Source organism: Hyperoodon ampullatus (assembly GCF_949752795.1).
Source record: "Hyperoodon ampullatus genome assembly, chromosome: 2".
Lineage (NCBI taxonomy): Eukaryota > Metazoa > Chordata > Mammalia > Artiodactyla > Ziphiidae > Hyperoodon > Hyperoodon ampullatus.
In genome coordinates this window covers 83242273-83260774 of record NC_136915.1, presented here as the reverse complement: position 1 = coordinate 83260774, position 18502 = coordinate 83242273, and the positions used below count along the sequence as shown (strand labels likewise).

General features: G+C 36.3%; 2 protein-coding genes across 3 annotated transcripts in view; one reads left to right on the top strand and one right to left on the bottom strand.

Annotated features, from left to right (window-relative positions):
• CCDC18 (coiled-coil domain containing 18) overlaps nt 1-1412 on the bottom strand; it is a 99961-nt gene extending 98549 nt beyond the window's left edge. The window contains exons 1-2 of the mRNA XM_079698481.1: nt 968-1412; nt 332-468 (exon numbers count right to left, since the gene is read on the bottom strand). Coding sequence (XP_079554607.1) covers nt 332-465 — 134 coding nt within the window. The 5' untranslated portion in view covers nt 466-468; nt 968-1412. The remainder of the gene's footprint in view (nt 1-331; nt 469-967) is intronic.
• A 2284-nt stretch (nt 1413-3696) lies between these two features.
• On the top strand, nt 3697-17929 carry TMED5 (transmembrane p24 trafficking protein 5; the record flags this gene model as incomplete). 2 transcript variants are annotated; one of them, XM_079696638.1, is made up of 5 exons in its annotated part: nt 3697-3876; nt 9216-9313; nt 14745-14928; nt 16834-16888; nt 17270-17466. In XM_079696638.1, the coding sequence occupies 5 exons, from the start codon at nt 3697-3699 to the stop codon at nt 17329-17331; spliced, it is 579 nt and encodes a 192-aa protein (XP_079552764.1). In that variant the 3' UTR covers nt 17332-17466. The 2 variants fall into 2 exon arrangements, with proteins under 2 accessions (XP_079552764.1, XP_079552763.1); XM_079696637.1 differs by lacking the exon at nt 16834-16888 and having other exon boundaries at nt 17270-17929.
• Nucleotides 17930-18502: the final 573 nt, after the last annotated feature.

The window sequence follows — 18502 nt, the reverse complement described above, 5'->3', positions numbered from 1 at the left end:
GGCACATGGGCTTAGTTACTCCACGGCATGTGGGATCTTCCCGGACCAGGGCCTGAACCCGTGTCTCCTGCATTGGCAGGCGAAGTCTTAACCACTGTGCCACCAGGGACTGAGTCCTAATATATTAAAGGTCTTAATACGTAAATGCTTCTCTAATAGTTCTTTTTCCTAAACTGAAAGTTATACTCAAATTATTTTTTTTTTAATTATAGAACATTATTCTCTACTCTGGACACATCAGAAACACATCATATAATAATGATATTCACACATTTTACATTCATAAGTTAAAGTCCTACTCAGAATTGTACACGTAATTTTACTCACTCACCTAGATAACTCTTCCCCTAAACTATGCAAACTCCATTCTGTTATCTTCAGTTCATGTCTTAAGGAAGCAACATTTGCCAGCAAACTTTCTTCTTCATTGTCTTTATTATAGTAGTCTGAGGAACGAGACTCCATTTCCTAAAAAAAGAAATGAATTTCTTATACCTTGCCTGAAAGAATCTGTGGTGTCAGTCAAAATACTCTCACACTAATAAAATTTAACTCATTATTTTTCTATTTCAAATGTTGTGAAATCTTTCATGGTTAATTTAAAACAAAGCAAAATAAAACAAAACACCTAGCAACAATGAACTTCTCAGCATGTTAAGCTATAATGGAAAGTTCAACAGAATTTCAGTGAATCAATTTTTCATTATAGCCAGGGACTAGTTATTAAAGTTCCCCTTTTCTAAGCATCTTTAATCTTCTAACAATTGCGTAAACTAAGTGTTTTTATTCCATGTTAAAGATGAAGAAACTAAGAATGAGACAAATAACTTGCTCAAGGTCACACAAACTGTAAATGGTGGAACCAATATTTGAACCTAGGTCATCAGGATCCAAAGATCTTTTAATTATGTCACACTGTAGTTTTCTTATTTATTGCAGATTTTCAATATGAAGTGTTCAAACTTACATAATCACATTACAGCTGTGAACATCTGACAAAACTGGTATCATTACAGTCATTCATATTTTCTTTTTTTTCTTTTTTTTTTTTTTTGCCTGCGTTGGGTCTTTCTTGCTGCATGGGCTTTCTCTAGTTGCGGCAAGCGGGGGCTACTCTTCATTGTGGTGCGCGGGCTTCTCATTGCAGTGGCTTCTCTTGTTGCAGAGCATGGGCTCTAGGCGTGCGGGCTTTAGTAGTTGTGGCACATGGGCTCAGTAGTTGTGGCTCACGGGCTCAGTAGTTGTGGAGCACAGGCTCAGTAGCTGTGGCACACGGGCTTAGCTGCTCCGTGGCATGTGGGATCTTCCCGGACCAGGGCTCGAACCCGTGTCCCCTGCATTGGCAGGTGGATTCTTAACCACTGCCCCACCAGGGAAGGCCTCATATTTTCTTAAAGGTAATTTATTACCACAGAAAGCTTATCCCCTTCTCCCATTCGCCATGGTTATAAAATTTGAAACCACACACTCACATTCACATCACAACCACAGAGATCAAAATGACATTTAGCAGGTTAACTCACAGAAATATACGAAGAAAAGCTTTTGTTTCTTCAACTGATGGGTATCTCAAGGGTTGTGAAATTCTCTACTAAGTAGCTTTGCACATAAAAAATCATGATAAAGTACCGCATTTTATTGTTAATTAATATACCTAATTATCATGAATTAATATAATAATACCATTAAGATGAAGGCTTTATAATCTCTACTACTCCTATACATCTTCTTGCATAATCTTAAAATTACATTCCTCTTTCAGATCCTATTTACCTTTGTCATTGTAGCATCTCTTTCATCACCCTTCTAGAATTCTGACCACATCTCAAGCTCCAAAAGGTTAGGAGTTCTGTGTATTATATTCAGGACTATAAAGCACTTAGTGAAACTCAATATTTTCAGTGAATAAATGATGATTACTAAACTGCCCTTCCTTCCCCTCATCTAGCTAAAATAATATGACAAATTCATTCCACACTCAAAATTTCTCAGATGTAGGGAGGAAGATTAAAAAGAAAACTCTCACCTTATTGGAAGAAACTGGCAGGAAATTAAATGAGATGCTATGGAATCTTAGTAGAGAAAATGTTTCTATCCTCTTTCCTCTTTTGTTTCCACAAATTTGCTTCTGCTTAAACGAGAAGACTCTCCCAAACACAAGTCAATGGTTCAGGTCTCCATTCTGCTTTCTTTTCAACATCTCTAGTTCCCTACAGGATGGTGAAAGAAAAAAGGGTTAGGAAAATTTAGGCAAATTCTAAAATGCCATTTGACATTGTTTCGACTAAATCAGGTTTATGTCCAGCATCTTCTGTATATTTTCATGTAAGAATTCTCTAACCCTTCTGAAGTATCAATGAAAACGTTTGCTATGCAAACATATTTTCATTTTCCTAGTAGGCCATTTATTATCTTTAAAAAAGATTCCTGGGACTTCCCCGGCAGTCCAGCGATTAAGACTCTGCGCTTCCACTGCAGAGGGCGCAGGATGGATACCTGTCAGCGATACCCGCCTGCCATGCGGTGCGGCCATTTTTTTTTAAATAAATAAATTAAATAAATAAAGATTCCTCCTCCCTTCAACTGACAGTAGTTATGAAGTCTAGTTTCATTGGCTGTACATACGTGGAAAAGCACATCATGCTACCGACAGGCCCTGCCTTCTTTTGGCCCTAGTAACAATGCTTTTGTAGGTATACACACGCACACCCATCACACCGAAAAACAAGTGTTCATTATACTCCCTGTATGTAAAAAGATGGGCTGTAGTCGAAAAGTATTCCTCATTTTGGAAGGAGGTCATGGCTTTACATAGTATTGTCTTGTACCAAGAACGCTCAATTTGACAGAATTGGCCCTTCGTTCATCTGGAAGAAGTGGAGGAAAACATGACAGCTTCCTTTCCGATTTTTCGTCAACTAAAATACAACCCTGCAGAGCAGCGTGCGCAGCGAGGGCGAGGACCAGACGAAACGCATCCGAGCGTACCGACAGGGAAAGGAACAAAACTCCTTCAGGTAGGCGGGTTTCCACCCTCCAGGGGCAGTCGCTCACCACCCAAGTCACAGTTGTGAGAGAGACCCACCGACGACGGCGCACGCCGCGCTCTCCGCTGCGTTCGGAAACTTCGGACCCTCTCCCGGACCTCAAGCGTGGAAATCCAGACACACCACGCGGGAAACTAGCGAACCCCACCTGCTCCGAGTTCGAACCGCCGCGGGAGCCGTTGGGGACGCCCCGCCCCCCCGCAGCCCCGCCCCCCCGCGAAGACTCTACGTGAAGCGACGCCGGACGCGCGGGGCCTGTTGGGGATTGTGGTCTGCGAGCGCGCCCGAGCCTGCCCACCCTGAACTACATTTCCCACAATTACCGCCAAGACGCCCATTGGTGTGAGGGATGCCATGGGAAGCTGCGGCCGTCTGGGTGTCGAGCGGGCGCGCTCACGCGGGGCCTGAGGGAGCCAAGACCCGGGAGGGTGTGGAAAAGGACTGCTGGCTCCGCCCTCAGTCCCTACCGTTTGTAGGCCGGCGTTTTCCCCTCTGAGAAACGCCCCTCCGCCCCGGCCTTCACCTGGAGTTTCTTCAGGCTCCAGGTTTCCCTGCCAACCACGAGGAGTCCAGGGAGGAAAAGTGGAGCATAGGCGCCTATAACCCACGCTTCCCACGCCTTTTCCAGCCCGAGATCGCCCAGGCAGGGATGGGCGACAAGATCTGGCTGCCCTTCCTGTTGGTCTTCTTGGCCTCTCTGCTGCTGCCTGGGGCGGCCGGCTTCACGCCCTCCTTAGACAGCGACTTCACGTTCACTCTTCCGGCCGGCCAGAAGGAGTGTTTCTACCAGCCCATGCCCCTGAAGGCCTCGCTGGAGATCGAGTACCAAGTAAGTGCAGAGGTTGAGCCAGCCTCCTTCCTTTAGCCTAGCTGCACGTCGTCGCCTCTCACCGGCTTAGAAACTTCTTGTGGACGACCGGGGTGCTGAAGAGGCGAGGGCTGCCCGAAAGCGGCCAGCTCCGCGCCGGCACGCGAGGCGAGGCTCTCCCCGGCGTTGGGGACCGAGAAGTTAGGCGGGACCTGGAATTGACTACCCCCACCCCTCCCCTTTCCTCCGGTCGGAAAGAGGCCAGCTCTGGTGATGTCGGTGGTTTTTCTCTTTGTTTCATAATTCACCTGTGTCTTTTCTAGCCAGTACACGCTTCAATACTGGGAATTTCACAATACAGGCCTAATACACGTTCTCCTTAATCATTGGACGAGATGATGACACTTGGCGTTAATCAGCCCCACCACCCTCACTCAATTCCGGTATTGTAAATCTATACTGTCATTGCTTCAGTTAAGGATTTTTGAACTGTGACCATGTGATTATCACTAAATCCTATTTCGGAATATTTTGAAAGGGGCTATTGATGTGTTTAATGGTACATTTCCTTCTCAGTTATATACCCGTTATTTAAAAACCAAGTAAGATCTAACTATATTAAAACTTTGTAATCTTTCGTTCAGCGTTCTAAGCATTTCTCCCATATCATTGTTTTCTTTTTAGTACCTGCGTAATATTATAGGGAATTGCCTTAATTTATGCGGTCATTCTGGTAGAGGGTAATTTCTTAGAAGAAGTTTTGTAAGCTCCAATACAGCAAATTTTGATATTTCTAAGTAGCACTGAAAAAAAAAAAAAAAGATGCCTTAGTGTGGTTCATCTCTCAATTTTTTTACAAGTTATCTAATTTTTAATCAGATGTTAATTTTTTATAGTTGATGTAGAGAATCTTTTTCAATAACAGGTACTGTCACATATAGAGCAAAATAAAGTTATTTAGAATTTTCCTCTGAAGGAACTTTAGAATTAGATTATTTATAGATGCATAAGGTAAGCATAGAGAGTAAAGTATCTAAAGTCACACAGTTAATGAGCAACACTGAGGCAGGAGCTCAGCATTTCTTGATTTCCAGTCCAGTTCAAAAGTTCATTTACTGAAGTTACCATGTGCCAGTAATGGAGAAGTGGAGACGAGGACACGGGGGAAGGGACAAACAACAGAAAGAACCCTTTTCAAGGATCTTAATATTTAAAGGTTACTGGCTCATAAACAACTAATTTCAATAAAGTATGGTTAGATGCTGTTGGAGGAGGGCTTCTTTTCCGGGGTATCAGAAAAGAATTCCTGGAGAAAATAAATTGGAATCTAGAAAGATGCTTAGGTGAAACAGGAATACCAGGAAGAAGGGGCATTTCAGGAAAAGGATCAGAATGAATAGACAGTTCTGAAAATGCATAGTGTTAGTGTTCTAGCAGTGGGCAATATGTAGTGGACGCTAGAAGTGCTGAGTTTTCGGTGGACCTTTAAGACTATAAAGTCCAGGGTGGGAGTAGAAGAAAAAGAGGTTGGAGAGGTCAGGTGGCTGGATCGTGGATCATGAATCTTAGCTTGTGTGCCATGCTGAGTAGCTTTGACCTTTGTCTGTATAAGGGCCATTGAAGATTAAGCAGTGTGGTAACCGTGAAAAATGTTTTACAGTGTGCAAGATGGATTTAAAGAGGGCAAAATTAGAGGTAAGGAAACCAAATGGGGTTAGAGAAGTAGTCTAGATAAGAAAACAATTTTTATTGTTCAAAATTCATCAGTATTTACTGAGGTATTAGGGAAGAAATCTATTTTAAACTACTGACCTCTTATGATTGAGAGCTCCAACTGTAGGAAAAAAATGCCTGGGCTGAAATCCTGACTCTGGCACTTACTACCTGTGTGATCTTGAACAAGTTACTTAACCCCATACTTTTAAAATAGAGATAATAATAGTAAGAGTTGATTTGAAACAATTAGTTAATAAGTGTTCATGTACCATCCCTGACACATAGTAAATGTTCAATATATGTTAGTTTTTTTACATTCACACTTCTAGAGTTATACAGGTGGTATGGCTTAGCTTTATACTTTGCATCTTTAATCACTCAAAGGGACTATTCCCCTAAAGCATTCTGTCTAAACAATTTGTTTTGATTGAGGAAAGAAGTAAAATCATTAAATGTCTGTAGTCCTAGACAATGTTAGAAGGGTTTAAAGGGTAGAAATCATCTTCAACCCTTTGTCTGCATTTTCCAACTCTGCAATTAATTTTCCAATAACTACAAGCTACTGGGTTTTGTCTTAGTTTTTAAAATGTCAGGGAACAGACTTTCTAGACATTGCCCTTGGCTTACTGTGACATATCAAAAAATTTTAACCATTTCACACTTTTCGGGTTTAAGAGGACACTTTTAGGATAATTGACCAGCTCCACAATATATTAAGTTATTGAAATTTTGAAGTGTCAATATATATCTTATGAAGAGATCATTCATTTAAATTTTTAAATCATTATTGAGTGCTTACTTTGTGTAAGCTTTATGCTAGGTACTACAGATACAATGGTAAGTAAAAACATAGTCCGTGCACTCATGCAGTCTAGTTAAGGGGATAGACATTAATCAAATTATTACACAAATAAGTGTGATATTAGAACTCTAATATTAAAGTGCTATGAAGTGAAGCTAAGTGCATAAGCTATGAGAGTGTTTAACAGAAGGACTTGATTTCACAGTGGGAATTGAGAGAAGACATCCCAGAAGAGGTGGAGTTCAGATCTGTAGAAGAATCAGGCTTACTAGGGATAAGGGGGTGGAGCAAGGTGATGGATAAAAAGAACAGCATGTGGCAATCCAAGGCTTTGAGGAAGAAGACTGAAGAACACCTTTGAGGGACTGGAAGACTATGACAGAAAGGTGAAAGTGGGACTCGTCCATCATGATCCATTGAAGTCACTGGGAAGTTTAGTTTTAGATTTATGGTATTGTTTTATTTTATATTTTAGATAGATATTTTGTATATTTTTAAATTAGCTTCTGTATTTTTAAATACCATTTTTAATGATTTCATTAAGCCTGACAGTCACTACCAATAATATCTTTTGTTTTACTCAAGTTTTTGCTTAGTATTGTCATATTACTTACTTTTTGATTTAATGATATGGTTTTTGGTTTTTAGAGGAGAACCTTGAGTAATTCTTTCAGAACGCTTTGAGTCCTTGGATATCTGAAAATGGCTTTACCTTTTGCTTTCTCTTTAGTAAATATAATTTTTTTACTTGGAAAAATTGAAGACATGGCTACCTTGTGTTTTTTTACATCTAGTGTATATGCAAGAATGCTGATGCCATCCCAGTCCTTGTTATTTTGTAGTTCTCTACTACTACTCTTTGGAAGTTTCTAGGTTGTTCTTTTTAAATCCTTTGGAAAAGTCATTAGGATTTTTGGATCTTTTTTCATTTATCCTGCTTCACATCTATTAGACTCTTGCAGTCTAAAGATTTTTATCTTTTGGAGCAGAACTTTTTATTCTCTTATTTGATAACTTCCTCTCCATTTCTCTTGGTTCTTTTTGAAATGCTTTATTAGGTGGGTATTTGAAACCTTTAGCTCTGTCCTTCATAAAGTTCTTACCATTTCCCTCATACTTTTCATCTATACTTTTTCACCTTGTTGTGAGAATTCCTTGGCTCCTTTTAGTTCTCTGATTTTTAGTCTCCATCCATGCCCATTCTGCTGTCATTACATTCGCTAAGGCTTTATTTGGGCAATCACATTTAGGTTTTTCTAAGAACTTTTTCATATCAGCATCTTCATTTTCTGTAGATTTTTACATTCTTGAATTTCTCTGAGGATGTATATTACATTTATCTGAGAAAACATATATTTAAGTCTGTTTACATTTTTTCAGAATTTGATCCTCTGAGAAAAACCAATAACATGAAAAAGAGGGCATCAGTTTCAACAAATATTTGGTGTCTCTCTAGTCTGTTCTGAGAATTTTGAGATTGACAGATATTGGTAGCTAGATGTATTCTTTGCTCAGTGGAATATCTTCCAGAAATTCCTTACTCTTCAAATCTGTTAACAGCTTTCCTAGATTTCCAGTGTTGTTATAGATTATTTATATCGTTATGTTTTCTTCATTTCATTGGGATTTAAAGAAGAAAAAGAACTATGGGGCTTCCCTGGTGGCGCAGTGGTTGAGAGTCCGCCTGCCGATGCAGGGGACACGGGTTTGTGCCCCGGTCCAGGAAGATCCCACATGCCACGGAGCGGCTGGGCCTGTGAGCCATGGCCGCTGAGCCTGCGCGTCCGGATCCTGTTGCTCCGCAACAGGAGAGGCCACAACAGTGAGAGGCCCGTGTACCGCAAAAAAAAAAAAAAAAAAAAAAAAAAAAAAGAATTATGTATATTTAGCTAGCCATTTGAAACCAGTTCTGTTGATCAGTAAGTACAGCACAAGAATAGGTAATCTATCATTCCATTAAAGCCACCAAGAAAAATAAAACGGAGTTATATAAGAAAAAGAGTAGCCTTTGAAGGCAGATTGCTGAGTTCAAATTTTGACCATGCCACTTATTTACCATATCACCTTAGGCAACCTTCTCTGTGCCTCAGTTTTTTGTGGGATTTTTTTTGGGGGGGGGGTTGTTTTGTTTTTTTAGGCTAAAATGAAAATAATAGAACCTTCCTTTTAGAGTTGTTGTGAGGAATAAATCCACATAAAGCACTTAAAACAATGTGTGGCATAAACTGTAATTGTTAGCTGCCGTCATCATTATCATCATCATCATCATCATCGGGACATTTTGAGATTGTAAAGGAACAGGTACCTTCCTGTTTCCTGTACTTATTCTTTGGCCAATAAGTAAATGGCCTGCTTGGAATATATAGTTCATGTTGGGAAATAATAGGTATTGCTTGAAAAAGTCAGTTGGAATCAGATCATAGAGGCCTTGAGTTCCAGGCTAAGAAGTAGCTAGTTATTATTTTATTGAGGAGGAAACAAACTCAGAAGAGTTACATAGCAAGCCCTAAATTGCCCAAGGAAAAGGGTCTACCAATTGAACTACCTTCTGTGTTTCTACTCTATAGGTCATCTGTTTTAAGAAGATTATTTCAGTAATACCCATAAGACCTAAATTTAAGTGATGGCAACAGGAATTGGCAAGAAAGGGACAAGTTCCAAAAATGAATGGAATTGAACCAAATGGTCTTTCTTGCTCCTTTTTAGCCCTAACGTGAGTCTGTTGACTTTCTTACCCCTCTAGGTTTAGAAATGAAATCTTTTCATCATATGATCTACTTAATATAGCTTTTTATTTTTAGAATTTATAAAATGTGCTCTTCTCTTCTCTGCCTTCCTACAGGTTTTAGATGGAGCAGGATTAGATATTGATTTCCATCTTGCCTCTCCAAAAGGAAGAACCTTAGTTTTTGAACAAAGAAAATCAGATGGAGTTCACACGTAAGTAATCTCTTAGTTGGGTTCCATGATCTGAATACCAGTGGGCACAGGAAAATTAGCACATTTGATACTAAATGTTAGCATTAAATGATTCCATATGAACTTTTTTTTTTTTTTTAATGTGGTACACGGGCCTCTCACTGCTGTGGCCTCCCCCGTTGTGGAGCACAGGCTCCGGACGCGCAGGCCCAGTGGCCACGGCTCACGGGCCCAGCCGCTCCATGGCATGTGGGATCTTCCCGGACCGGGGCACGAACCCGCGTCCCCTGCATCGGCAGGCGGACTCTCAACCACTGCGCCACCAGGGAAGAAGCCCCTATATGAACATTTTAAACAGTCCTTGTTAGTGATCTATCTTAAACTAAAATGTCATCCATTAATCTTATCTTTTTGTTTAGGCATTTTCTTTTGATCTTGACTAAGTTTTTGGTTTTTTTTTTTTTTTTTTTTGCTTTGCTTAATGAGATGAGTATACCATAGGTACTGCATTCAATCTGTTGTGGCATTTTAAACCTGCCTTTCTGGCTAGCACAGGCTTTTTCTATTTTAACTATAAGTTACTGTTCCAGGTATATATCTTAAAGTTTCTTGAACTACTGGCTGTATCATTTTTGCCCATTGTTTTCTTAAAACAACAGTACAGTAATACATCTTTGTGTGTGTTTGTGTAAATTTTTATTTTACTCGAACCTCATTCTTTTTAGATAATTAGAAGATCTGAAAGTAAAAGATCTGACCATAGGAAACCATATAGAAATTAAGAATGACTAAGAAACCATATAGAAATAAAATACTTTTTATAACTCTGAGTTTAGAGTTTGATAAAAGCCCATATATTTTATCTCTTATATCTCATTTCTTTTTTCATATCTCACTGGTGTTTCCTTATTTCATTCTATTATTTTACTGCAGCACTTTGTTTACTCAGTATTGTTATCGTGTTTAAACTGTGAGTATATAAGAATAAGATCAAATATAGAGTGTCTAATATTTGCCATAAACTAGACTTTGCATTTTATATGCTTCTAAATTAATCATTCCAACCCACTGTGAGAGATAGATTCTTTGATTCCCCAATTCCCATTTTACAGACAAGGAGGCTCAGGGAAATTAAGTAAGTCTGCAGGGATACACATTTATTAAGAAGAGGAGACAGGATGAACCCAAATTCTTGCTTTCTACCATACAATGCTTAGAACATCTCTGGCACATAGCACTATGTAAGTACTAGCTATTTATAATCATTGGCCTTTGTTAACCAAAGTACCTGCCATGTAATTGATACTCAGTAAATACTGAATACATGTATGAGTGAACAAGGTGGGGAAAATGTTTCAACCATAATTTTTTTTTTTTTTTTTTTTTTGCGGTACACGGGCCTCTCACTGTTGTGGCCTCTCCCGTTGCGGAGCACAGGCTCCGGACGCGCAGGCTCAGCGGCCATGGCTCACGGGCCCAGCCACTCCGTGGCATGTGGGATCTTCCCGGACCGGGGTGCGAACCCGTGTCCCTTGCATCGGCAGGCGGACTCCCAACCACTGCGCCATCAGGGAAGCCCCTCAACCATAATTTTTTAAGTGCTTTTGAAAACGGTGTTTTACCTATACAGAGCTCTAAAAAAATTTGCATAAGCTATTGATAAATAAAATCAGAAGTGGTAATTTAAAAAGTCAGTTAAGATTGATATACCAGAATTAACTATGCTTTCTCTTTGATAGGTGTATGAACAAGAACTAAAAATGTAGTTCACCTTTAAATTTCAGAATATAGGAAATGTATAGAATTTCTGTCAATTTTAATTTCTCTCCAATTTTCTGCTTTCATTTAGAGATAAATTAAAATTAACTGTTAGGGGAAAAAGGTATCTTATTGCTTTCTTGCATAGAATTACCTCTCAGTAAACCATTGGGAGAAAAGAAAGAGTTTATAAGAGTTGACATTTATCGAGTTCTTTTGATGTGCCAGGTCACGGTTCGAATATGCACTTTACATGTATTAATTTTTTTTTATTCTTCCTTCCCCACAGTCCTATGAGGTACATGATATTATTATCATCTTACCAATGAAGAAATTGAGGCATAGAGCAGTTAAGTAAGTTGCTGAAGGTTACACAGCTAATGAACAGCAAAGCCAGGATTTAAGACCAGTCAGTCCAATTCACTCTTAATCACTACACCAGATTTACAAATCTACTTTCTAAAAATTAGATTTAAACAAAAATTTATCTTTAGCTATATTAAATTTTTAAAGGCAACTAAAATCTCAGTTATACCACCGAAACAGTTTTTTTCTTAAATTAAATCTTTAAAACAAATGCTATCCTTCCAGAAGTCAAGGTTAGTAAAAATGTCTCCAGAGCCTTAAACTGCTTAATACCTATTTGTCCAGTACTGTCATACATAAAAGCATTTTTCTAGACCACTGAATTAATATTACCTTAACTCACACCATAACTTACAAATTTTGGACAACTTATGCTAATTCTTTTTCACTCGAAAGGAAAATTTACTCTATATGCTTTTATTTAGATAATATTTTATATCATTTGTAGTAATAATATTCCTTTTTACTAAAGGTAGTCAACACAAATTTAGAAAGAAATTAATATAGGAATGACTATAAAGTAATAAACATCTTTTTTTTGTATACACGTTGAAGCTCATACATCTGAGTCAGTGCTTCTCAAATTTTTTTCATTTTTACCCCTGTCCCCATACAACCTTTTTAGGCATTTTTTTCCTCATCATCCCCCATGAAATTTTAATACCGAAGATATACTACATGCCCCCTTTTTTTTTAACTCTATGTATATCTGTGCTTTATATATAAAAAGAATAGGTACAAAGCTTACCCTTTTTATCCAATTCAGGGTTAAGAATGACTAAATAAAGTTGGGTTAAATAAAATTAAGACTAAACAAAATTAAAAGTTAGATTAAAAAGTTATTAACATTAAATTTAACTTTATATTTTCTGAATAACTTTTAATATAATTTATCATATATTGTATCCATTACACATGCAAATTAGCAATTTATATACATAATAGCAATGTAATTAAAATTTTAAAAATCATTCCAAATATTTTTCAAGAAAAGTAGAATGATTAAAAAAATTACATTACTTAAAAAGTACTTTTAGTGACCTTAACTTTTGCTTGATGTGGGAAAATAACTTTAGCTACTCAATAGTCATTCAGATATTATTGACTTTTTTCCCCAGTGTTTGGCATAATTGATGATGGGTTGAATAACCTTTGTAAAATTAAATAATAAAATATAAACTAGTTTTATTCAAATCTTCCCCCAAAATGCAAAGATTAAAAGAGATAAAATGTATGAAAGCAGTGTGTAAATTATGAAGGAATATACAAATGTTGACTATTTTTATTTATAATATATATGCTAAAATCCAATCACATCGCTGAGTAGTTATCTCTTATGCTTAAACAAAAACAGTCAGTCACAAATAGGAGGAAGAAAAACAAGATTGGCTTTGAAGATGAAGATCACACAAGGCTATAGAAAATAATGCAAGGCACCTCAAAAATTGATGATCAAACATACACATCCACAAGGGAGCCAGTGGCATCATTAGGCATGTGTAGGCCACCACTTGCCCTATGACTTCTAGATCAAGCAATCAACCAAACGTCCTCCAATCACAGCTATTTGCTAGCATTTTGTAGCAGTGTTCCTGGACACATTGTGTGTGTCTTCCATGAGCTCATGCTGCTTGTGATATGCCCAAGACAACCCCATGAGAGAAAATTAAATACTAAGGAATAAGATTTTGTCATAGGATTGAGCTTTGGAGGGCTACGATACTATTATAGCTTTTTTTTTTTTTTGCCCATCTTGAACCAGTTTTCACCCCTAGGGGGCAGTATCCCCTCATCGAGAATGCATAGTCTAAGTGAATAGTCACATTTGGTGGTTATACGCTTACTGTATCAGTGATGCCATTCATCAGAATACACTGGAAATTTTTCCTCAGGAAATGCCCCACATCTAGGTCATATTACATAATGGTCACAACATTTTATTTTGTTTTGTTGCTTTTAATATTGTTCCCCCTGTATCCATACCAGTGTTTGCTTCAGGCTCCTTTCAAAAGTTAAATGAATCCTCAAAAGACGTTTGTCATGGTTGAGGAGACTGCGAAGAATACAGATAGGCTCTGAGCAGTACTGTAGAAAGATCAATTAACTTGAGAGTCAGATATCCAAGCTTCATGTATGCCTATAACAGGCTATGTGATCATGGGAAGGATCTTAATCTATGTGAACCTTTTACTCGCCTTGAAAAATGTCGATTATGCCTACTATCAAATATGATGATAAGGATTAAAAGAGATAAAATGTGTCAAAGCAGTATGTAAATTATGAAGAGGTATACAAGTATTGGCTATTTTTTTTTTGTATTGGCTATTTTTATTTATCGTATATATGCTAAAATCAAATCACATTGCTGAGTAGTTATCTCTTATGCTTAAACAAAACAGTTAAGTCAGAAATAAGGGGGAAAAAAGGATGGAGATTGGCTTAAAAGATGAGACTCACATGTTGTTCAGAAGGTTGTAGGAAATAATATAAGCTGCCCCAAAATTTAAGTGATCTAGCATATTGGAGATAAGGAAAGTTCAAAATCATTTAGACCAACCTTCGTGAATAGTTACAACAAAAACTAAAACACAGGTTGAACTTTGTTTTTTGTGGCCAGCAGTAGTAAATTTCATCAGCCTGTGCAATGTTTTGTTTGTTAAAGTTTCTCTCCACAAAAATATTATTAGAAAGCTATTTTGCTAAATTAACTCGGCCCAGGTCAATTATCTTGAATGTGAAGACAAGATCATAAGTTGTTATGAGTGGCATTTATTCAGTAAAGGTAATGCCACTGCGAGTAAAGCTCTGGTTCTTGGACACTGAACTCATTCCTATTTTTTGTAAACTATTACAAAGATGTACTTAATCCAAAGGGGCCTAGAAGAAAGCATTTACGACAGTCCATCACTGCTTTTGAAAACAAAGAAAAACTCACTTTACAGATTAATCTCAAAGGGGAGGTTTGTAGTGATATTTCCATATGAATTGAACTCATTATAGATTAATAATGTATAAATATTAAGGTTCATTGTGAGGTATCATGTATCTAGGTTTTTAATACTGTTTTCTTCCAAAAGTTAGGTCAAGCTCATTTGCCCAATTTACTGAGTAAATGCCAAGCACATCTAAGTTGCAAGTACTTGAATATGTATTTCCAGATTGCTGGTTTCCCAATAAATTTTAAATTGTCTTTCAATGCTAAGGAAGTCTTTCCATCAGTAACCTGCCCAATTATTATAAAACATGTTATTCCTTCTCTTTTACAGTTTTTCCTTTGATCCCAGATGGAAGTACAGATAACTGAAGACATGTCCTCTTTTTCATACAGGATAGAGACTGAAGGCGGTGACTACATGTTCTGCTTTGATAATACATTCAGCACCATTTCTGAGAAGGTGATTTTCTTTGAATTAATCCTGGATAATATGGGAGAACAGGAGCAAGAACAAGAGGACTGGAAGAAATATATTACTGGCACAGATATGTTGGATATGAAACTGGAAGACATTCTGGTCAGTATGGTTTAATAATAAAAATTACTAACACCTAGAGACCTTAGTATGTGATAAGCACTGAGCTAGGCATTTTATCTGCATTCTCTCACCTAATCCTTACTGAATTCTATGAGGATTATTATCTCCATCTTTCCAATGAGGAAAATTATGCATTAGGGATATTCTGTAATGTCTCTGTCACGGAACCAGAGAGAGAACTAGAATTTGGACACAGACTCTTAACTGCAGAACTCCCTTAGAATGTTCACAAACAGAAGACTGTAATAATGATCTGCACATATAATGATCTGCACATATAATAAAACTGAGTAACTTGTAAACACTTAAGATGTACAGGCATTTTTCCCTACACCATAGTTTTTATAACATGAAATTTGATATTATTTAATTTTGGGAACACTGTTAACATTACTTAGCCAAACCTGGCAGTTATCAGAAACTAGCACCACACTTAGGAGTAATAACTTTTAGATTATGGCTTCTTGGCTTGAATTGCTTTATGCGCTATTTATCATAAACATGCATAATGAAATGTGCATGTATAAGAACCTACTTGCTAATAATAGTACTGCCAGTGATGGGGAGAAAGATCATTACCCTTCGGCCACAGCTAGATGTAATAAAATGATAGAATTCTCAGTGATATTTATAAATAGCATATATACCTGTGTTATAGAACTTTCTACAGGAGAAATAATGTGATTACTCCATGTTTGAAACTATATAACCTCTAAAACTCTTAGAACCTGAACTTTTTTTTTATAATATGATATTTTGATCACTTTGAGGTTTCTTAGGAAAGCAACTATCAAATTACAAGAGACATACTGTAGATCAGTTAGCTTAAGAAGTCAGAAAATTAAATGATCATATCATATGTGTAATTCCTTAGTGACTGAGCTCTCCGAGCCTTGGTTTCCTATTATCCTCGGGGATAATACCTCGAGTTGTTGTGAGGGTGAAATGTGATATGGCATGTATATAAATGCTTTAAAGCACACACAATAAATGTTAGTTTTCTTACCTTCTCTATTGGTGTCACTGTGAATACAAACAAAGAATTAAGCTAAATTGGCATGAATTTTTACCATGAAAATTTTTGATCTCATCATTTCATATGTATACTAAACTTAGTTGAATTTTAGAACTAGAAGAAGACTTAGTTATCATTAGTCCAGCTCCAAACTCCCTTTCCCCTTTCATTCCATTTTATATATAAGGAACTGGCTTAAAATGGAAATGATGTATCCATAGTTTCACGACTAGTCCAGTCTTCTTCCCACTCATTTTTTAAATCTCAATCATATTAATATATTCTCCCATTTTAAATTTATATTGCCAACAAAAGCAAAACAGAAGTAGTTTTAAATTTTGTTAGTACTTCACTGCATTCTCAAGAGATTGACTTCATTCACAATTAAACAAAATGACCAGAAAGTTCAGATTTAAATATGACTTAAAATACTTGGTCTTTTTTGAAAAATAATAAAATGTCTTTCAGGAGATTTTTCATTTACTCCCCCCCCCAAAATTTTTATCACAACAGCAAACTTGAATAAATAACTTTATACTTGACTATCATCGTCATGATATTGAAAAGAACTATGGATGGTCTTTTTATCTGGGGATCTGAATCCCATATTTTTCTGGAAAATATACCATTGCTTTACAAATGTGCCCATATGATAAATATTTTGTAGTTTTATAGCTTTAGCAGAGGAGTCTTCAATTTTGAGTATTTTTTTTTGCATTTAAATGAGGATTTTAAGCAAGGTGACTATCCAGGAAAATCTGTTTCTAGTATTTTCTTATTTTTGCCATCAGTGCTTTTTGAATTTCAAATCTCAACTTTACTTTATATTCCTGTAAACCTTTTATAGTTTTTAAATCACTTCTCACCAGGACCCTACTATAAAAATAGTTTTTTCAGAAGATGTGCAACTTAGAATGCATCTTGATAAGCTTGTTTTATGAATGTGATCTTGGAACATTTTTGTATTAAAAACATTATATTTTTTATGGTTGTTAGGGCTAAGAAGATAATGTATATAAAATTACTGGCACTATAGCACTCAAATGTATTTTCACATTATTTATTTTCAATTCACAGTAGCTTTGTTCATTTTTAAAATAATTATAAACAATAATTTAAAAACATCATGAGAACTATTACATAAACTTTATATAATAAAGATCTTTAGGTAATCTAAGTAGTACCCACCCCTTAATTAAAATTGTGTTTGGATATTAAACTAGTAAGAGTACTGTGAAGCACATTTTTAAATTAACTTAAAATTACTGAGCATTTTTACAATAAAATTATTTTTTTTATCTCCAGGAGTCCATCAACAGTATCAAGTCCAGACTAAGCAAAAGTGGTCATATCCAAACTCTGCTTAGAGCATTTGAAGCTCGTGATCGAAACATACAAGAAAGCAACTTTGATAGAGTAAATTTCTGGTCTATGGTTAATTTAGTGGTAATGGTGGTAGTGTCAGCCATTCAAGTATATATGCTGAAGAGTCTATTTGAAGATAAGAGGAAAAGTAGAACTTAAAACTCCAAAGTAGAGTACTTAACATTCAAAAAAAAAGGGACAGAAAAATGCAATAAACTGTTACAGTCAAGACCATTAATAGTTGTTTGCAAAACGTTTTCAGGCATTACCATAAGTGTGAAATAAATATTAATTTTAACATGAAAGGAAAGTCTTCACTTTCATCTGTGCAAGTAATCTTATTGTTCCAGTTGTACTTAAGTGTATAACAAGTATTTTGCAGGTATAAATGAATGAAGCCATATTAATAACGGCAGTTTCCTACGTTTGAAAAAATTTTGCAAATGTCATAGGTGATTTAAATAAATGAACTTTGGGCCTAAATGTAACACTGAACTATGTTTTTAAAAGATTGTTACCCAGAAGTTTCTTTGTAAATGTGGCAATTACAAATTAACTGTAGAAGTTTTTCAATATATTAAGTTATAAATCATCTGAGAATTACCTAATCATGGATATCTTTAGAAGACAAAGACTCAACTTTTCTCTTTTTACATATGTATCTCCTAAATGTAAATAGAAGCATAGCTGTGAAAAACAGATATATGGGATTTTTATAACCAAATATATTTCATTTTAATAGCAAATAGTTTTATATACCTAGCTCACATTCCCAAAAGCTGACATTGTGAATAATTCTTAAAAATGCTAAGTCATACTTATTAAAATTAGGACAGATTTTCTCTTTGAAGAATAAAGATTGCTCCCAGTCTCTATAAGAATACATTCTGTCTAATCCTTAACCAAAATATAGATTTTAAAATTAAATGTGAGGGAAAATCATTTTATTTTTATATTATCAACAGTGTTATGTTAGTTTTAACATGTTTACTGACTTGGATAATACATTAATACCAGCAGTTGTGAAGGAAATATTGCTAAAAGGATCTGGACCTAATGTAAGTAAATATCACTTTTGTGTTCTCAAAATCAGTAAGAAAAGAATAAACTCAATATAAAAGAATTTAGAGAATATCCTATCAAAATAAAGTTCACTTAAACTATAAATAAAGT